Source organism: Protopterus annectens, chromosome 5.part0 (assembly GCF_019279795.1).
Source record: "Protopterus annectens isolate FY-2018-M chromosome 5.part0, PAN1.0, whole genome shotgun sequence".
Lineage (NCBI taxonomy): Eukaryota > Metazoa > Chordata > Ceratodontiformes > Protopteridae > Protopterus > Protopterus annectens.
Genome location: NC_056735.1, coordinates 654556528 through 654579080, shown reverse-complemented (window position 1 = coordinate 654579080; position 22553 = coordinate 654556528). Strand labels below are relative to the sequence as shown.

At 40.6% G+C, this 22553-nt stretch overlaps 1 protein-coding gene across 2 annotated transcripts in view; it reads right to left on the bottom strand.

Annotated features, from left to right (window-relative positions):
* AGPAT3 (1-acylglycerol-3-phosphate O-acyltransferase 3) overlaps positions 1 to 22553 on the bottom strand; it is a 1609180-nt gene that overhangs the window by 111088 nt on the left and 1475539 nt on the right. For both annotated transcript variants that reach the window (XM_044072498.1, XM_044072499.1), the window contains 2 exons: positions 497 to 650; positions 157 to 259 (listed from right to left, as the gene is read on the bottom strand). In XM_044072498.1, coding sequence (XP_043928433.1) covers positions 157 to 259; positions 497 to 650 — 257 coding nt within the window. The remainder of the gene's footprint in view (positions 1 to 156; positions 260 to 496; positions 651 to 22553) is intronic.

Below are 22553 nucleotides of genomic sequence, written 5' to 3'. Positions count from 1 at the left end.
AAATCAGTTGCCTACTCACACAGCTTAAAGTGCAGCTGTGAGTCTTAAAAAGTGCAGTAACTGAAGAACACATGCACAACTGAACATCTTGCTTGCTACAAATACATCACTGTATATCTTGTCTGTAGTAAATAAACTACTTTAAGATGGTCTCACCTTACACACATATCAGCATAATATTTCTTTCCATAAAGAATTCCCAACAGAGATGGATTCTTGTTTTCTCTGAAGTTTAATGTTACATCATACACGGCTGAAACTGTTTCAAGAAATAAACAACCATTATCTGACAGCAATGATCATGAAAGTGTTTTGTGAATATTACTGCTGGGCAGCTATCAAACATTTCTCCAAACTTAAGTGGGGAACTTTATCAGGACTAACAAAGGCGAAACATTTCCTACAATATACAGGTTTTAATTACTGTAAGGTTAGTTTTGCATATCTATCAGAGAAGGTACTTTGGCATGGACACTGCAAATTAAATCTCTCTTACCTGTTCCCCTGAGATACTGGACTGCAGTGGTGAAACCTTTTGTTCTAGGCAACAAATGATGCTTTAACTTTGGCAGGCCTTTGGATTCAGCTACTTCCATGCTAATTCGATGTTTTTTCTCTGTAAACCGAGTCCCTTCGCAGTACAGGAGAAACTGACATATAAAAGAAGAACAAGATGTACAGTGGATCTCATCACTACTGACTTTGATAAGGCTTTTGTTTTCATTTCACTGGAAGAAATGCTATTGAGTGACAGATGATCTACTTTGCCTTATTTCCAGTCTGTTGACTTTGAGATCATACCATGTCAAATTAGTAAGGGAGTGTGACAGCAGCAAAACAGGGGAATCAAACAGAAATTCAGACTATTTACAAATGATTAAAAGTCACAAACTTGTCAAGAACCAAAGGTCAGCGATGGAAAATGGTAAATGTATATAAATAATAGCAACGGTGACCACCAGGCTAAAATAAACAAACTCTTTATTGCTGTTAGTTAAGCACTTTCGGGAAAACCCTTCATCAGACAAAAAAAACATACTACCTAACCAAATTAAATACGGAAAAATAACCAATCAATGCATAAAAGCAATTAAAATAAATAAATTAGGTGTTTGGTTTATGCCTACTTAGAACAGGCTTTAAAGGTACTACACCATTTATTCCAGGATGTCTATCTGCCCCTATTTCTACTATCCATTTTACTTCACAAAATTCTGTATAACTTTTAATATCTCCCCCTATGGGATTGGGTTTAATCACCTGTAGTACCAAAAAGGAGAAATGATGTCCTTTCATTCTGATTAATGTGTTGAAACAAAGCATTACATGTACATTTTAACCTAATATCTGACAGATGTTTAAACATTATATCTTTAAGCCTACAATTAATCTTTCCCACATAGGAAGACGTACAACACACACACACTTAGCAAAACAAATAATATTTTCAGTCTCACAGCTAGTTAAGAGGTTGGGACAATATACTTTACCAGTAACTGGATGCATGAAGATTTGTTCCCTACTTATCAATGTGAAAGCTCTACATTTAAAACATGGGTAGGTCCCTTTCCACTTGCTGTAAAGAGTTTGACTTTTGACACTATTGAATGGGTCCTTATCGTGTAAAATTTGTTTCAAATGTTTATTCTTCTTATACACAAACCTTGGGGCATCTCCCACCAAATCTCTCAGTCCATCATCTGCTTTCAAGATATTCCAGTTACTTCTTATGACATCACATATCTGTTTATTATTACTGCCAAAGGACATATAAAGATTAACCTTGCTTTTGTTATTTGGGTACTTTTCCGTTAATGGGGGCAACACTTCTAGTAGTTCTTTGTTATCTTTGGATGTACTATGAAATGAAAGCTATAGAGTTTACTAGTGTACATAAGTTGTTCTTGATAAATTATTTGATGAATGACAGCAGAAATAAGTAGTCACACTTGGGGGTCGGGGTGACAGGAATGAAAGCTTTCTGACTATTACTTAGGGTAGTGGGGTCTGACTTTAAAAGAACTGTAGTGGGGGTTCGTTTTGAAGAATGGTCACGTTTTCTAGGCAGCTTTTCTGCTATGAGTTAAAACGTAATCTTCCAGCCTGGTAGCGTAAGAGAAGCTGATAAACACACCTTACCGTCTACAAAACCAGACAAGGCAGTGGCACTGCCAGTGAATCCTTACAGCCTTCGTATATGTGGTCTTTCAATTTAGGCAGAATGTTTTTATCAGTTTGTGCTGTAATGTTCCACTATGTTATAATTTCTTATGGGTCATAGAAACTGTTTACACTCAATTATCTTTCTACTGGCCCCTTTCAGCTGCTCTTCCTTTCTGCATTTACTCAGACTTTCTGTTTATATCAAATGTGCTTGCAATAAAGACATGAATCTGTACGAGTCTACGGTAATCATATAGACATTTTCCTGAAATCTTATGTGCAATAATGTGGTGGAATTACCAGATTTTTAAATAAGTATTGTTGATGTTATTAAATCACTTTGTGAATGATAAACATAACTGTGAGTGCGATGCAGCAGCTGAAATCCAATGTTCATAAATATTTACAGATAAATGTGTGGAAACTGAAGGAGAGAGACACTTCTGTTAGTCCATGAGCGCTCATTAGAAGTGTTGCCCCGTTAACTGAAAAGTATCATTATTTGAAATGTCATCCTCTGCCTTGTAACTTGCCTTTCTTCCTATTCTGTACCCCTTGTGAGGAGAAACAGGGTGCCCCCTTTGACTGTCTCTGCTGGAACACTTCATGAATCCTTTGCTCTATTTCTCTGGTTTTATAACCCCTAGACTTACGTCTAGAGGAAAACCTTATCATCTCATTCTGTAACTCTGATTCATCTGCATGTAATCTGGATAATCTAAGTGCCTGTCTTTTAATGATGTTATTTGTGACATACCCGGGATGCATACTATCCTTTGTGAGCATGACATCCTTCCAACATTCTTTCCGAAAAACCTTGGTTTTAAAACCAGAGGAGGTCAAAATCTATGTATGGTTGAATAATTTAAAGTAAACCTAAGTAAATCTGTGGATGACTCCAAATATTGGACAAATCCATGCAGAGACTCCTCCGTACCTTCCCATAAAAGAAAAAATTTCGACAACAAAAAAAACGACCATAGAAAGTGATGGACTGCTTCCATGCATGCTCCCCATTGATTAATACCTCATCCTCCCAGTAGGCCAAAACCAAACTGGCATAAGTATTAGAACAGGGGGTGCCCATGGCCACCCCCTCTTTCTGCCAGTAATAATGTGTTCCAAACATAAAAATGTTGTTATCTAAAACTATCTCCAATAAATGGACAATCTGGAAAATAACTTCTTCACTAAAAAAATTGTTCAACCATAACAGCTTTTTGATGGCTTTAGCCCATATGTATATAAGGTATCATTGTGAATAAATTCCTGGCATCCATTGTGACCATTAAAACCTGTTCATTGCTTTCAAACACATTAGAAACTTCAAACAATTTAGTTAAAAAATCAGCTGTATCAATATCCTAGGAACATTAGAAACCACTTCTTTAAGTCTGGACTCGACCCAAATGGAACAACATTCTGTGGCCTATCCCCTCCCAGAAACTATGGATCGGAGTGGGGGATCACTCAGGCCTTTATGAATTTCAGGCAATGCTTTAAAAATGGGAACAATAGGATATGTAACAGAAACAAAACCAAAAATAGAATCATCAATGGCATTGCTGTTTCTTAAATCATTCAGTGTATGACTGACTCTTTCAATGACTTTCCTGACCATAGAAAATTTAACTTCATAATAAGTTCTTCCACTGTTTAACATAGATGTTATTTTATCCAAGTAATAATTTTTATCCATTATAACTGTTGCTCCTCCCTTATCAGCCGGCCTTAAAATTAAAGGGTCTTCATTCTTTAATGTCTGTAGGGCAATTCTTTCATCAACAGTCAAATTATAAAAATTTTTACCCTGCGGCTACAAACCTTCAGTGACAGCTCGTAAATCAACTTCACAAGTTCTTATAAACATATCTATAGCCGGATTCAGTATCGGTACATACGTGCTGGGTTTTCTCAGTTTGCTAGAGTCTATATTAAAATCATTCATGTTACCATACAGTTTCTGTAATTGCAGGTTCCTAGCATACATTTTCAGATCAATAATTAAATCCATATAACAGTCGGTAGTTGCTGGTACGTAAATAAGGCCTTTAATTAAAACACGAGTTTGTATATTAGACAAATGTACACTAGACAAATTATATACCACATTCTCAGTACCTGTTGTCATAGTGAAGTCTTCCGCCTTTTTCTCTCCCTGCTGTTGGAACGTTGTTGTGGGTGGCTTACCGAAAAATCTCCTTTCCTCTCCTCCTTTTTCCTCACTGGTACTGGTAAAGGGTGGGAAAAGTACAGTTTTGTACCTACCATAAATGTAGATGTCCGATAGGTATGCATCTGCAGTCATCACATATGGGTTGTCCTGCCTCAGACAGCCCTTCGGTCGGCCGGATTCCAAAGTCTGGGTCTGGCCTCGGCTGATGTCGCACTTTCCCCGACGTCAGAGCGTCTGGGGTATAAAAGCATTAGCCGACGCCATCTTCCTCAGTTTTTCTTGCCCCAGATGCCAGGTGCCCACTATGAAGGCTAAATTTGGATAAATGCAATAAAATTCCAAACATTTGCAAAAATATATATATATACATGTATATACAAACAAATACACCATAATAGATTCCCCCAGCTAGCTAAAAGAGGGGTAAGCACCCTAGAAATACCACAGACGGGTAGGAGGGAGGGTAAACCTGACTGCAGATGCATACCTATTGGACATCTACATTTATGGTAGGTACAAAACTGTACTATGTCCTTCAAGGATGCATCTGCAGTCATCACATATGGGTAGAATACCATAGCCAAACTGGGGGTGGAGGTACTAAGTGAAGGATGGTGTAGTTAAGATACCCTGCAGGACTGCCGTAGCAAAACCTGCTCTGGATCTGGAGTATAAAGGCAAATTGTAATGCTTGGCAAATGTATGCACGGAGCTCCATGTAGCAGCTTCTAAAATGTCTTTGGTAGCCACCCCTCTTAGGAAGGCTGTGGTGGTGGCTGTGGCTCTCGTGGAATGAGGTCTAATGTTAGCTGGCACAGTCTTTCCATGAAAGGAGTAACAAAAACAAATGCAATTTCCTATCCATTTCGAAACTGTCTGTTTGGAAATTGCTTTTCCTTGTACCCCAGCAGCATAAGGTACAAACAACTGGTCAGTCTTTCTGTAACTTTTAGTTCTGTCCAAGTAGTAGCGTAGTTGTCTGTGCATGTCCAGGGTGTGCAGAAGTCTCTCCCCTTTATTTTGTGGCTGTGGGAAGAATGTAGGCAAGTGAATAGCTTGGTTCAAAGATACCCTGGATACCACCTTTGGCATGAATGTAGGATTGGTTCTCAAAGAAACTCTGTCCTGATGAAAGATAAGGAATGGCTGCACCGCCATTAAAGCTTGTAGCTCAGATACTCTTCTTGCTGAGGTTATGGCCAGAAGGAATGCAGTTTTCCAAGACAAAAACTGTACATCTGCCGATGCTGCTGGTTCAAAGGGAGGAAGTGTTAGTTTTTCCAACAAGAAATTCAGGTCCCAAGTAGGTAGAGGTGGTTTCCCTGGAGGATTAATGTTTTTGATTCCTCTTAGAAACTGTCTTAGTAGAGGGTGAGAGAAGACAGGTGGATTTAGATTGTATTCTGCTGAGATTGCTGAGGCATGTATCTTGATGGAAGAGTAAGACAGGCCACTGTGGGACAATTCTGTCAAATATTCCAGTATATATGTCATATTCCTCACAGTCACATCTAGGCCCTTTGCTGTGTTCCAGGTGTGAAATCTTTTCCATTTTGCTGTATATGCCTTCCTTGTGGAAGGTCGGCGAGCTTCCATAATAATATCCTTCACTCTCTGGGATAGGTTATCCTGAGGAGGAGTCATGGTATTCTCTAGGCAGTTAGCTGCAAGGTTTTCAGGTTGGAGTGTAGAGTCCTGAAATTGTGCTGCGTCAGTAGGAGTGGCCATAGGGGGAGAGGCCATGGTTTTGTCTGTGACAAGCTCTTTAACAGTGGGTACCAGTGCTGTCTTGGCCAGTTTGGGGCAATCAGGATTACTCTTGGCTGCTCTGTCCTGATCTTCAGTAGGACCTTAGTCATTAGTGGAAGAGGTGGGAAAGCATACACTGTTAGAGCTTTCCAGCTGAAAGAGAGAGCGTCCACTTTCCATGCTTGTGGGTGGTATGTCCTTGAGCAGAATTTCTTCAGTTGATGATTTAGGGGGGAAGCGAACAGATCTATTTCCGGCCTTCCCCATGATTGTGTGATTTGTGAGAAGATGTCTGGGTGCAGCATCCATTCGTGTGCATCCATGGTAGTTCTGCTTAAGCTGTCTGCCAGTGTATTGTCTTTCCCTGGCACGAATTGGGACTGTAGCTGTATGTTGAGTTTCAATGCCAGTTCTCATAGGTTCATTGTCAGTCTGCAAAGAGGGTAGGAATGGGTGCCTCCTTGCTTGTTTATACACCACATAACTGTGGTGTTGTCTGTCCTTATGAGCAGGTGGCCTTGCTGAAGGAAAGGTTTGAAGGCCTCGATTGTGTGTATCATTGCCAGCAATTCCTTTTGGTTTATGTGCATGTGCAGCTCTCTTTGTGACCATAGCCCTTGTATACATCTGTCCTCCATGTGCGCTCCCCAACCTTGGTCTGAAGCGTCCGTGGTGATGGTTTGGTTGGCTCTTGGCTTGCTGAAGGGCAGCCCGCTGTTCGACTGGCAGGCTTGAGCCCACCACAGGAATTCCTTTTGAAGGCAAGGAATGAGTGGGATCAGAGCTTCTAAGCTGTGACTGTGCCGAGTCCATAAACTTCTTAGGTACCATTGTAATTTCCTCATATGAAGCCTTGCTTGTGGAATCAGAAGAATGCAAGATGTCATGTAACCCAGGGCCTGCAGGATTTTCCTTGCAGTCATCTGAGTTTGTCTTGTGAGATTCTGAAAGTAAACTGGTAGCTGTTCTTGTTTTTCTTCTGTGAGAAAAGCCATCTGGGTGGTTGTGTCTAGATCCGCACCCAGAAAAGTTATTCTTTGGGATGGAACCAGTCTTGATTTGTGGATGTTGACTGTATATCCCAAGGCCTGTAACAGGTGGATGGCATAGTCCAAGTCCTTTAACAAAGTTTGCTTGCTGTCCGCTTGTATTAGGCAGTCGTCCAGATAAGGGTAGATTTGAATCCCCTGAAGTCTGCAGTGTGCAATTACTGATGCCAGGCATTTCGTGAATACTCTGGGCGCAGTAGATAAGCCAAAGGGCAATGCTGAGAATTGATAATGCTCTGACTCTGCAAGAAATCTGAGGTGTCTTCTGCAGCTTTGTCGAATAGGGACATGCAGGTATGCCTCCTTGAGGTCTAGAGTCACCAGCCAAGACCCCTTGCCCAGCATGGAAAGGAGTTGCTGTAGAGTCAGCATTTTGAATTTTGGCACAATGAGGTACATATTCAGTGCGGACAAGTCGAGAATAGGCCTCCATTGATTTTCTTTTCTTGGAACAAGGAATAATCTTGAGTAAAATCCCTGGCCTTGTTCTGAAAGAGGTACCTTTTCTATGGCTTTCATTTGCATTAAGTTGGTAATTTGCTTCAAAGCCTCTGCCCTCTGATTTGGTGGCAGGTTTGGCATGCCTTTTCTTTTTGGCAATGAGTGGAAATGGAACCTGTATCCTTTGTCTATTACTTGCAGTGTCCATGTGTCCCCTGTAATGCTGTGCCAATTTTTGAGAATAAAGAAAGCTTTCCTACCAAAGGTGCTTCTAATTGAGCCCTGGTCGGTGGAGTCAAAATAAAGTCATTGAGTCTGTCCTGGTGTAGCAGTTGTAGTTCCTGCACTACCTCTCTGGTTGGGAGGCTGCCACTGACGGCCTCTGTAGGAGCCTCTAGCTTGCCCTCTACCTCTGGCACATCTATTCCTGCCTCTTTGAGATCTGTCTGAGTCCGGAAAGGACCAATTCTTAGTAGGCCAATTTCTGCTGAATCTCGGTGGTTGGACTTGCAGAAAGTCTTTAACTGTTTGCACAGATTTTGCCTTTTCTTCAAATTTCTTTAAAACCTCTTGAGCCGTGGAACCAAATAATTTTTGCTTTTCCATAGGAGCATCCAAAAGCTTAGCTTTAACATGGTCTGGCAGAGATTGTTCCTTCAGCCAGGCATGCCTACGTATAACTGCACCTGTCATAGCTGATCTACATGAAGCTTCCAATGCATCATAGCCACACTGCAAGAAATGGTTACTAACCTGCTGGGAGTTATGCACCAGATCCTGAAGGAATTTACGATCAAGGGGTTCAGAAGAGGACAGTTTCTTATGCAATTCATCTAGTAAATACTCTTGATACTGTATCATATGGAATTGACAGTTTAATGCCCTCATGGAAAGAGTTGCAGAAGTATACACTTTCTTACCCATCTCTCTAATGCTCTGGACTCTCTTTCAGAGGGTAGAGGATTTTTAGCAGTGGCAGCTGCAACCCATTTAGGACCCTGGGAAATAGTTTCTGGATCAGCAGAGTGGGCCTTGTACAGGTGAAAATGTGAGTCCGGGACCCTGTAGTACCTATCAGGTTTGGCAGGAGCCGGAGGGAGAGAGTCAGGGGCAGTACAAGCATCTGAATAGACATCATCAATTACATTCAAAACAGGAGGTATAGCTAAGGGCCTGTGCTGAGGTAAATGTAAAAAGGTCCTTAATCTCTTTCTGGAATCAGAGAATTCCTGACCCTGCCATTGAAAATGTTCTCTCATAGTGTGTAATGTTTCTCCAAATGAAAACTCTTCAGGAGGGGAGGCCGAGGGAATAGATTCTTCAGCATCAGAATCCTCGTAGGCCGAATAAGCCTCCTCCTGGTGGTCTGACAGAGCAGAGCCATCCGTGGACTCATCTGAGGACTGTGGATCAGAGGGCTCAACCCTGGGCCTTTTGTCTGGAGGTGGTTGAGAGCCCCTGTCCGGATGAGGTTGGGAGCCTCTAATTAATGAAATCAGATCCTCTGCTAGGGTAAGAATCTGAGAGCTAGAAGAAGGTCTCTGAGAAGAAACTTTGGGAGGCAAAGCCTTAGAAAGTTTAGCAGCCTTAGCCCTAGAGAAAGCCTTAATGGACATGGAAGCAGGGGGTCTGGCTGCACCACGTGCAGGAGTAGACTTATCTAAAGTAATGGTGTCGGAAGGTTCCTGGACACCGGTTTCAGTAGGTAATTCAATGACCGACTCGGCCGGGGCCTCCAGGGCCGAGGTAGTCGGTTGTGTGGTTTCGGTAGTAGGAAGTACCAAGGACTCAGTTTCAGCCGAGACCGAGACACTCGCGGTAGGCCTGACCGAGGTTTCAGCCGAAACCGCGGCCCGCGTGTGTCGGTCCTTGTCCTTCCGTTTTTTGACTAAATGCGAAGTCGGAGTCTCCGACGGCATTTTATAAGCAAAACTAGCCCCAAAAAACTCCTCTGCAAACTCCGACTGATGTCTAAGAGTTCATCGGTTGAAGGAAGCACAGGCTGAACAGGCCGAGACGTCGTGGTCTGGGCCTAGGCAGGGGAGGCAGTAAGAGTGGAAATCCTTATGAGGTATTTGTTTCCCACAGGCTAAACAATTATTAACTTTATCTGACATTGGCTGAGGCAAGAAAGAGTCCCCAACGGTGTACTTAGCTTTTTCGAAGTCTTCGGTAGCTGAATCACAGGAGCTGACCGACCGGCACTTACGAACTGCTTCTGCTTCGGGCACCACGCGGCAAGAAAGACTGAGGAAGATGGCGTCGGCTGATGCTTTTATACCCCAGATGCTCTGACGTCGGGGAAAGTGCGACATCAGCCGAGGCCAGACCCAGACTTTGGAATCCGGCCGACCGAAGGGCTGCCTGAGGCAGGACAACCCATATGTGATGACTGCAGATGCATCCTTGAAGGACATCCAATTGGGAATACAAAGTCTTTGGTCTCGCACCCAAATCTCGACTAGTGGATGCCATCACATCTTCCGTCGTTGCGATGTTACCAATATCACTTCCTGAAGGGACCTCATTGGCTCTCTCGACCCCTCTCTCAGTTGACATAGCCAATGGCGAACGTAGGGGCATGGCATTCTGCGGTACTGCAGGGACACATCCCGGCAGGATGAAAGTGACTTCCTTACTAATCAAACCCTCTGTCAACCTGTTGTCTTCTTAATAACGTGTTGGAATTGGTGTTGCCAGCCGTACCCTTCGGCCAGACTAAAATCTTCCTATTACTGAAATCAGTAAAGTCTTGGTTCAACTTTTTTGTTTTAATCTGCTGTAATTTCATATCATAGGCGCTTATAGCGCAATACAGAGTATCTAGTTTCAGAAGAATTTGTTCACTAGAAAAGGACCGTTCCAATTCCCTCTGATTAAACTCTATATTTTTAATTAGTTTTTGCTCTTCTGGTTGGAAGTAGTCAATAAGGAGCTTCATACACTTGTAACTAGTTTCTAAATTTATTTCCTGCCAGCGTGCCAATAAGTCCGGATAACTATCCCCATATGTGGGCATACACAGTACCCATATACCTCGAGGTACTACCCGAAAATGTAGACATGCCTCTAGGTGTAGGTGCTGCCACTAAAGCCGTTTCAGGCAATACATGCCATTCTCTAAATTAGAGAATAAATGTAAAAATGACTCTTCATCATCAGTTGGAATAGAATTAACAGTCTCTTTATCACCCTTATTCAAATCTAGAGACAACAGAGGGTTAGTCTCAAAAATGGCTAGTTTCTTTATCCTCTCTTGGAAGGATTAGGTAACAGGCATACTTGGATGGTAATCCATTACTGACTCTGCAACCAAATTAGCCATGTGTTCCTGATCAGTCAAATAAAAAACAAATAAAAGTCACAAACTTGTCAGTAACCAAAGGTCTGCGATGGCAAATGGTAAATGTATATAAATAATAGCAACATAGACCACCAGGCTAAAATAAACAAACTCTTTATAGGTTCATAGCTTGGTACTAGGCTATCGGCCCTAGGGCCTATACAAGCCTAGTCATAACAATTCCCTGGCTATTTCTTCCCACAATATTTACTTCCCTGGACACCTGCCTAGCAGAGCGACTGACGTGATCCCCGGGGTGAATTTCCTATCTCCCATCCAACCAACAAGGTTCCTTTTGAAGAGGGTTAAAGAGGAGCTCTGCTTGACATGTACAGGCAGTCTATTCCAGAGTCTGGGGAGTCTCTAGGTCAGGAACCTATCCCTCCAGCATGTTTTGTTCTTTGTGATGACAAGGGTTAGATCTCTGGAGCGTGGGGTTCTGAGGAATTGGGATTTCTTTAAGTGTAGCATGTCCAACAGCTCTGGGTTTGATATGGCCCTGTATGTTAAGCAGAGATCGCCTTTGAGTAGACGATATGTGACAGAGTATAGCTGGAGTGTTTTTAGATGGTCAGCATAGGGCATCTGCTTTAGGCCTGTGATTCTTTTAGTGAGGTATTTCTGTGGCCTTTCCAGTTGTTGCAGATGTCTTGAGAGGTACATACCAAATGGGGCGTTGTATTCTATAATTGGGTCTAATGAGGGACGTGTACAGTGGGACAATGATCTCCTTTTTTCTGGATGAAAAGCCCTTAGTGATGAGGTGTGCCACATAGAAGGATTTCCTGACTCTTGTGGTGATGGGGTTATCAAAGGTGAGACCACTGTCCACCTGTGTCCCTAGGTCTCTTATCACACTTTCGGTGTTTAGTGTACTGCCACCTATGTGGTAATTCACGGGTACATGTTTTTTCCCAAAGGGGATAACTATACATTTCTTGGCATTGAGCTTGAGCCCATGGCTCTAGCACCAAGCATCTGTTTCTGCAAGGCCCTTTTGTACAACATCCACATCATTTGGGGATTCAATAATGGTTCTCAGTTTGCAGTCATCTTCAAATTTGTTGGCCAGAGTCCCTTAGTGTTGACCTGTACTTCAGAGAAGTAGATGCCAAACAAGAGCAGTCCCAGGACTGAACCCTGAGGTACTCTACTTGTCACTTGTCTGGAGCTGGATTTGGAGTTGGCTACTTTTACAGTGTGGGTTCTGTGAGTAAGCCAGTTAGCAACCCATTGAGTGATGTAGGGATTAATGCCCAGCTTAGTAAGTTTATCTATGACTCCAGAGTGGGGGATGGTGCTGAAGGCCTTGGCGAGGTCCAGATTGGCTGTGTGGACCACCTTACCCTTGTCCACAGCTCTGGAGACTGATTTGAAGAAGTCACTCAGGTTCAGGAGACAAGATCGGACCTTTATGAACCCAAACTGGGTGGGGTCCAGTGTTTGAAGGTTGCCAATGTCTTTATTTATAAGTTCCATGATAATACATTCCATGGCCTTGCAAATCAGGCTCGTGAGACTAATGGGGCTGTAGTTCCCAGGATCTAAGGTGGATCCCCCCTTATGGAGTGGGATAACTGTAGCTGTGTGCCACTCAGTGGGCACAAAGCCTGAGGTGAGGATATGATTAAACAAGACACTTAGGTGAGGTGCCAGTTCATTTTGTAGTTTATGCAGTACACAGTCCGGGATGTCGTCTGGTTCCATGGATGCTGTATTCTTAGCTTTGGAGAGTGCGTTTTTTTTACCTGTGTGGCCGTTATTACCAGAATTTGGCAAGCTTTTAGTATTGAGATGGGCCCTTTAGGGGGTGAGAGGCGGGTGAAGTTGGCACTGAATCGATCTGCCAGGATATTGGCAATATCTTTGGGATCAGTATATTTAATGCTATTCTGGTGTAGCTTAGAGCAGATCTGACCATTGCCATTTAGATTCTTGAGATAGCTTTAGAATGTCTTGTGATTGTCTTTGGAATCTTTGGCAATTTTATTTTCAAAACTAGCGTTGGAAGATTTTATGAGGGATCTCAGCTTCTTGCAGAGGCTGGTAAGGGAGTTTTTAGCATTCTGGGATTTTCCTCTTTTCAGCAACAGTTTCTTCTTTTTGTTGTAAAGTTTGTTTATGACAGGGGACCACCTGATTGGCTTCCTTTTTTTTGGAGGAGCGCATCTTGGTTCTATTTGGGATGGCACGGTTCATGCACGAGTGGATGTGCTCATACAGTGCTTTAGTGTAGGATTCAGCAGTCGAACTTTCAGTTCCCGTCTGCATGGATGTCATGAAGTTTGTCACCTGTGACTTGAGTAGCATGAAGTTGGCTTTGGAGAAGTTTTTTTACGGAGGTTTCCTTACTGGGGGGGTGGGGGAGGGATGTGGATGTCAAGGGTGATTAGTTTATGGTCAGACATGACCAACGAGGGGATGACTATAGGTGTGGAGCATCGATTTCCCATGTTGGTAGAGACCAGGTCTAGAATACAGGAGCCACTGTTGGGACTATGGATTAGTTGATCTAGGGCACTGGAGTTTATTAATTCCAAGAACCGTTGGGCAAAGGTGTTGGTGCACGAGTAGTTTTCCCAGTTAATGGCAGGGTAGTTGAAATCACCCACTATTAGGGTGTTTGGTTGTATCTTAATATTTTCCAGTATGTTTAGAAAGGTGTAGTGAGATTCTTGGGGCATGGTGGGGGATCTGTAGCAAGCTACAATTTGGATTGCAGTCTTACCTACTGTTAGTTGCACCTGGAGAATTTCAGATGCATTGTGTTGGGCAACTAGCCTGGTGGTGTGAATATCCTTGGTGAATATGGACACTCCTCCACCTTTAGTGTTTCGGTCCTGGTTTGGTGGCTGAAAAGTGTGGTAAGAGTTGTAGCCTGGTACTGCAGGGGTGCTTTCTGAAGCCTTGAACCAGGTCTCCATTACTGCACAGATAACAATGTTTTAGGAGTGCCTCGAGAGGGTGCATTTTGCTGTTAGGTAAGCGCTTTCAGGAAAACCCTTCATCAAACAAAAAAAAGCATACTACCCAACCAAATTAAATATAGACAAATAAGTAATGAATTTATCAGGTATGTAGAAGCATTCCTGTCATCCACCTTTAGAGGTGTCCCAATATTTTGAATAATTTTTCTTAACATCCCACTAAAGTTGTTTTATTGCAATACACACCAGCAATACATATTTATTGGCTGTCTCTTTCTTATTATTTACCTCTCTCTCTGATGGTTTTTCCAAGCCCACCCAAGCCTAGTAAGGGGTTTATGTTTAATTTTTGGTGTGGTTGCCATATCCATCTATTTATCAAATCATCGCTTCATGGTATCCCCTTATCCAAAAAAAAACAATTTTTTTTTTCAATTCAGTATCTCAGTATCCTCTTCATCATCCTCGGCCTCATACACTGACCACTGACAATAATAATTTTTTTTTTACCAAGGATTTAATGTAATTTGTACATCCAAATAAAAACAATTAAAATAAATAAATTAGATGTTTGGTCTACGCCTACCTAGAACAGGCTTTAAAGGCACTACACCATTTATTCCAGGATTTCTAACTGCCCCCATTTTTATTATCCATTTTACACAAAATTCTGTATAACTTTTACTATCTCCCCCTCTGGGATTGGGTTTAATCACCTGTAATACCAAAAAGGAGAAATTATATCCTTCATTCTGACTTATGTGTTGAAACAAAGCATTATATGCATGTTTTAACCTAATATCTGACAGATGTTTAAACATTCTATCTTTAAGCCTACAATTAGTCTTTTCCACATAGAAAGGCATACAACACATACACTTAGCCAAGTAAATAATATTTTCAGTCAAACAGGTGGCTAAGAGGTTGGGACAATATACTTTACCAGTAACTGGATGTATGAAGATTTGTTCCTTACTTATCAATGTGCAAGCTCTACATTTAAAACACGGGTAGGTCCCTTTCCTCTTGCTGTAAAGAGTTTGACTTTTGACACTATTGAATGGGTCCTATCACATAAAATCCATCCAAGAATGCCTGTTACTAAATCCTTCCAAGAGAAGATGAAAAAACTAGCCATTTTTGAAACTAACTGTTGTCTCTAGATTTGAATAAGGGGGATAAAGAGACTGTTAATTCTATTCCAACTGAAGATGAAGAGCAATTTTTATGTTTATTCTCTAATTTAGAGAATGACATGTATCGCCTGAAACGGCTTCAGTGGCAGCACCTACACCTAGAGGCATGTCTACATTTTTGGGTAATACAGCGAGGTATGAGAGTACTGTGTATGCCCACATATGGGGATAGTGATCCAGACTTATTGGCGCACTGGCAGGAAATAAATTTAGAAACTAGTTACAATTATATGAAGCTCCTTATTGACTACTTCGAACCAGAAGAGCAAAAACTAATTAAAAATATAGAGTTTAATCAGAGGGAATTGGAACGGTCCTTTTCTAGTGAACGATTTCTTCTGGAACTAGACACTCTGTATTATGCTATAAGCGGCTATGATATGAAATTACAGCAGATTAAAACAAAAAAGTTGAACCGAGACTTTACTAATTTCAGTAATAGGAATATTTTTGTCTGGTCAAAGGGTATGGCTGGCAACACCAATTCCAACACAGTATTAGGAAGACAACAGGTTGACAGTCCATGATTGGAGGGTTTGATTAATAAGGAAGTCAACTTCAACCTATTGGGATGTGTCCCTGCAGTACAGCAGAAAGCCATGCCTCCACGTTCACCATTGGCTATGTCAACTGAGACAGAGGTTGAGAGAGCCAATGAGGCCCTTTCAGGAAGTGATATTGGTAACATCGCGACAACGGAAGATGTGATGGCATCCACTAGTCGAGATTTGGGTGCGAGACCAAAGACTTTGTATTACCAATTGGTTTCCCACCCTTTACCAGTACCAGTGAGGAAAAAGGAGATTTTTCCGTGAGCCACCCACAATGTTCCAACAGCAGGGAGAGAAAAAGGCGGAAGACCTCGCTATGACAACAGGTACTGAGAATGTGGTATATAATTTGTCTACTGTACATTTGTCTGATATACAAACGCGCGTTTTAAGTAAAGGCCTTAATTACGTACCAGTGACTAGCAACTGTTATACGGATTTAATTACTGATCTGAAAATGTTTGCTAGGAACCTGCAATTACGGAAATGCTGTGGCAACATGAGAGATTTTAATACAGAATCTAGCAAACTGAGAAAACCCAGCACGTATGTACCGATACTGAATCCGGCTATAGATATGTTTATAAGAACTTGTGAAGTTGATTTATGAGCTGTCACTGAAGGTTTGTACCCCTAGGGTAAAACTTTTTATAATTTGACTGTTGATGAAAGAATAGCCCTAGAGACATTAAAGAATGAAGACTCTTTAGTTAGAAGGCGGGCTGACAAGGGAGGAGCAACAGTTATAATGGATAAAAATTATTACTTGGATAAAATAACATCTATGTTAAACAGTGACAGAACTTATTATGAAGTTAAATTTTCTATGGTCAGGAAAGTCATTGAAAGAGTCAGTCATACACTGAAAGAATTAAGAAATAGTAATGTTATTGATGATTACATTTTTGGTTTTGTTTCATTTACATATCCTATTGTTACTATTTTTAAGCATTGCCTAAAATTCATAAAGACCTGAGTGATCCCCCACTCTGACCCATAGTTTCTGGGAGGATGGGCCACAGAGTTTTGTTCCACTTGGGTCGAATCCAAACTTAAAGAAGTGGTTTCTAAAGTTCCTAGGATACTGAGTGATACAGCTGATTTTTTAACTAAATTGTTTGAATTTTCTAAGGTGTTTGAAAGCAATGAACAGGTTTTAATGGTCACAATGGATGCCAGGAATGTATTCACGATGATACCTAATATATATGGACTGCAAGCCATCAAAAAGCTGTTACGGTTGAACAACTTCTTTAGTGAGGAAGTTATTTTCCAGATTGTCTGTTTATTGGAGATACTTTTGGATAACAACATTTTTATGTTTGGAACACATTATTACTGGCAGAAACAGGGGGTGGCCATGGGCACCCCCTGTGCAAATTCTTATGCCAATTTGGTTCTGCCCACTGGGAGGATGAGGTATTAATTAATGGGGAGCATGCATGGAAGCAGTCCATCACTTTCTATAGTTGTTTTGTTGACGAAATTTACGGAGGAGTCTCTGCATGAACTTGTCCAATATTTGGAGTCATCCACAGACTTCCTTAGGTTTACTTTAAATTATTCAACCGCACATATAGATTTTGTAGATGTGGGGTTGGAGTATACCTCCTCTGGTTTTAAAACCAAGGTTTTTCGGAAAGAATGTTGGAAGAATGTCATGCTCACAAAGGAAAGTATGCATCCTGGGTATGTCACAAATAACATCATTAAAGGACAGGCATTTAGATGATCCAGATTACATACAGATGAATCAGAGTTACAGAATGAGATAAGGTTTTCCTCTAGACTTAAGTCTAGGGGTTATAAAACCAGAGAAATAGAGCAAAGGATTCATGAAGTGTTCCAGCAGAGACAGTCAAAGAGGGCACCTTGGTTTTCCTCACAAGGGGTACAGAATAGGAAGAAAGGCAAGTTACAAGGCAGAGGACAACAGTGTATTTCAAATAACAAAAGCAAGGTTAATCTTTATATGTCCTTTGGCAGTAATAATAAACAGATATGTGATGTCATAAGAAGTAACTGGAAGATCTTGAAAGCAGATGATGGACTGTGAGATTTGGTGGGACATGCCCCAAGGTTTGTGTTTAAGAAGAATACAAATTTGAAACAAATCTTTAGCGATAGGGACCCATTCAATAGTGTCAAAAGTCAAACTCTTTACAGCAAGAGGAAAGGGATGTAGAGCTTGTACACTGATAAGTAAAGAACAAATCTTCATACATCCAGTTACTGGTAAAGTATATTGTCCCAACCTCTTAGCCAGCTGTGAGACTGAAAATATTTATTTGGCTAAGTGTATGTGTTGTATGTCTTTCTATGTGGGAAAGACTAATTGTAGGCTTAAAGACAGAATGTTTAAACATCTGTCAGATATTAGGTTCAAACGTACATATAATGCTTTGTTTCAACACATCAATCAGAATGAAGGACATAATTTCTCCTTTTTGGTACTATAGGTGATTAAACCCAATTGCAGAGGGGGAGATATTAACAGTTATACAGAATTTTGTGAAGTAAAATGAATAATAGAAATGGGAACAGATAGACATCCTGAAATAAATGGTGTAGTACCTTTAAAGCCTGTTTTAAGTAGGCATAGACCAAACACCTAATTTATTTATTTTAATTGTTTGTATGGATTGGTTATTTGTCTGTGTTTAATTTGGTTAGGTAGTATTTTTTTTTGTCTGAAGAAAGGTTTTCCCAAAAGTGCTTACCTAACAGCAATAAAGAATTTGTTTATTTTAGCCTGGTGGTCTACGTTGCTATTATTTATATATATTTACAAATGATAACATTTTGGTAATCAGAACTTAGTGATGTGCATTAAGAGCAAAATAAACAATGAACAAAATGTAAGAGTCAAAAATGAGTTACAGAATGAGACTGATAAGTAATTAAACATGTCAACAATAACACAGAAACCAAGTTGTAAAAGAAGAATAAACACCTAACCAGAAAGGACTATGTAAGAGACTTAGAACCAAAATAAGTACACCAAAAGCTATTGGTAACCAAACATCAAATAATGACCAGTATTTACTTCAAACACATAAAATTCTGAGGAAGTCCTGTATTTACTTATCAACAGGATGAAAGTACTCCTATCAGTGTTTGATGTATGCTTTTAATAAATAGTGAACATTTGACATCTATTTTTTCAGTCTCTACTGGTGCACCAATTTGTGGTTACTCTGTTCGACTCTTCCATTACATAGCTGTGTGTTAAGTAAATCCTCAGAGTATCCAGGGACCTACAATTTTTACTGTATGGACAAACATGTAGTAGTGTAGAATCATAACATACTAGGAGTGCTGCAGAAACATTCTTGGTCACTTCACCACTTTGGCTATTGTATCACACAGCACCTGCATGCACATACCTATGGGGTAAAATGTTATTCCCACTACAGAACAATACCATATAATAATTATGGACATAGTTAAAAAGAGTCTAATATCATACAAATGCCACAAAACAGCTATGGAATGATGACTGAATGAATAATCAACAACATGTTATAAAATGGTATCTTGAGAATAAATAAGTCAACAAAGAGATAATTCACAAGGCTGACACAGAATGTCAGCCTAAAAATAAAAAATGGCAATTATAACTTTACAGCTATATAAAATACAACAAAGGTACAAAAATTATAAAATGTGTACAGTAAGCTGTTAGTAATGCAACAAAAGAAAATTAAACAATATGCACAGGGCAGCTAACTTGCAGAGTAAAGGACAACTGATGCAGTCAAAAGATGACAATAACATGGTGGCAAGTTTTGGGGAAGACAAAATGTTAGAATACGGGTATGTGATGACAAGACGTAGGGTTCAGAAATAACGGTCCTTGGTTATGTAAAATGCTTACTGCAGGTATGTCAATTTATGACAGCGGAAAAAGTGATTTAGAGAAAATACTTCATTATTGTCTAATTTGCATGTCCCTGAATTATCACTCTGCGGCAGTAATTTCCTCTGGCAGCACTTGCATCATGTTGGCAGAAGCATCCATCCACCCTTCATGCAAAACTTAGATTTTCCTACACTCACATAACTATCCACCCAAGATCTCTCTCTCTCTCTCCCACACACACACACACACACACACACACACACACACGTGAACTGGAAGACACATGCAACCTACTCACCCACTTGCTAAGCAGGCACATACACAATCATCTCACTTCAATCATACCCTTGAAGATATGCAAACACATGGCCAAACACATTCACACATTCAAACCTCCATCCACCACTATGTCTCTGCTGAACTTCTTTAAACTTACCTGTAATGTGTCTTTTCAATTTGACTATAAGGGATAAGCACGTCCTTTTTGCAGAGTTAATTTTCTCTACTGGCTATGTTAATTTATGCAGCCGAGTGATTCTCTGAATTGCTTACCAACATAAATGAATAGCCGCAAGCATTTCTGGGAGGCAGTAATGGCTTTATTAAGATTTGATTATTTTCATTCTCAGAAGCAAGTGGAAGTTAGCACACTTATAAAGACAAAATGAAAAAGCACCTAAAGGCTACCTTCTGAAAATGTTCATGTCCAACACCTGTTTTATAAAGTATGTTTGGAGAGTTATGTACTTATCTTTCTCGTCACAGAACTTGGTACCTACTGTGCCAAGATGTTTCTACCATCACTCCTAGTATAACTTTGCCACGTTTCATAAAATCCTTCATAAAATATTATTTTTGCCTGTGGTGACTTCAGCTAGACATATGCAGAAAATAGGAGGTCTGCTTGTTATCTTACAGAAAGTCAGTTTGCCTATTGCAGTTATACAGTGATGCTCTTCTGTTTGAAAGGGGCTACATATTTTGTTAGAAATTATTTGCAATTCAGGGACTCTTCTTGAAAGCATACACAAGAAGTGGTAGGCCATCTTCTAAGTAACTGTCTTAGCAGAATGTTTTTGTCTATAGTGGCTCTACTTTTGAGTGTAGCCAAAAAGGGTCATATTAACATTTGCTTTTATGTTTATTATGTACGCCGCTGGGTCTACTTCAAAGTATCAAATTACCACTTCATTGAATCCCACATCACTGAGATGACATCTCCGAAACTGCAAAACATCAAACATCGAAAACTTTCCATGGGAAAAGAATCACTTGACCACCATGGTGAACTTTGCCCTTTCCCCACTGTAGAGCAATCTTGGATTTGGTACATTTAGTTAAGGGGATGAGGGAGGCGAACAGTGGGGTTTGATTTGCTTTGAGTTTTTTTTTTTTTTTAATGTTGGGTTAGTTGTTGTTTTGTTGCTTTACCGGGCTTAGTTTTCGATGTTCTGGGTATTTGAAGTTCTGCAGTTTCACCGATGTCGTCTCGATGATGTGGGTTCGATGAAGTGGCAATTCAATACTTTGAAGTTCACTCATGCAGCCATATATAAAAAAGGATCACGTATCAGTCCAAAATGTCTGAAAGCTGAATCCTGCTTGACAATATTGCTATTATAAATAAGAGTAATAATAAGTGAGGGCAGTTTTAAGTTTTGGCTCTGTGCCAAAGAGCATTACCTTAACTTCCGTTGTATTCAGAATATGCTCCAATGAGTGTAGTCATAAGAAGAGTCTATGAAGGGGTACTGGAAGGCTGTGGGGATACCTTTATGGTTTGGTTAAGAAGACTCAAAAATTCTAAGTCTTTTAAATAAAGAATTAAGTTTGTTAAGAGTTCTAAGAGGAGGTGGTTAATGAACAGACAGAAGATAATTGGGCCCAAGACTGAACCTTGGGGCAAACCTAATGTGATAGACACAGCTGAGGACATAGTTTTTTTAGACTTGACTCTGATTAGCTTTTCAGAGAGACAACTAGAAAACCAACTGACTGTTGAGGTGCCAAAGATGTGACTGACTAGGTATTGTAGGAGTAGGATGACTGATATCTTTGATTAGGAGAACCCAAAATAAAATGGCAAGTGTGATGAAATTGGATGGACTGGTACTCACTCCCACCCCTGGATGCCAAGAACTACATAAGAGGGGGATGGAAGAGGGAAACTATACTGCAACAGTGACCTTTTTTAAACATTTACTATTATGCTAAGTTCCTTACACAACTATCTACCTTTTTCATATTGATCACTGCGGCAGTCATAATCTTTATAAAGTTTCACAAAGTTCACTTCTTTTGAGAGGGAGCAACTTTCCTGACGCAGAATGTAGAAGAAAGTACAGTTGTGTAAAATGTTACCATAAAAGTAGATGTCCTTCCTTTCAGTGTTGCAGTATTCCTTACTAAAGGGATCCTCTGCCAAGGGTAGCCCAACATCCGGCCAGTATACCAAAGCCTTAGGTTTTCTAAGGACATCACACATATGCTCCCCACTCATGGCATAGCGCATAAAAATACTATATAGATGTACCTACCTCAGAACTGAAAGGCCCCAGGAGGAACAAGGAGAAAAGGTTGAACTTGTGCATCCAGAAAGAAAAAAGAAAAAGGAATAGACGGGAAAGGGGGCTTAGGGAGGGAGTGAATACTGCAACAGTGAAGAACAGTTATTGTTATGGTAAGATTTTACACAACCACACTATGTCGTTCCATATCACTGTTAGTATTCCTTACTAAAGGGATAGTACAAAAGCTCAGTTGGAAACTTCTGAGGAGGAAGGTCCAGCAGGGCCCTCAAGAAAGCCGTGCAGGACAGCCCTGGAAACCACATCCAGCTTGTAATGTTTAGTAAAAGTATGGATAGAAGACCAAATAATACCTCACTGATGGAAATGGCATACAACCCCTTGAAAAAAGCACAAGAGGAAGCCACAGCCCTAGCAGAATGAGCCTTTACAGAAGGAGAAAGGCTTTTCCAATGAAAGGAGTAACAAAAAGAAATGGTCTTAGAAATCCATGAAAAAATGGTTTGTTTAGAAACAGTCAAACTAGAGAGCTAGGCTGAAAGGAAACAAAAATTTGCTCAGACTTGTG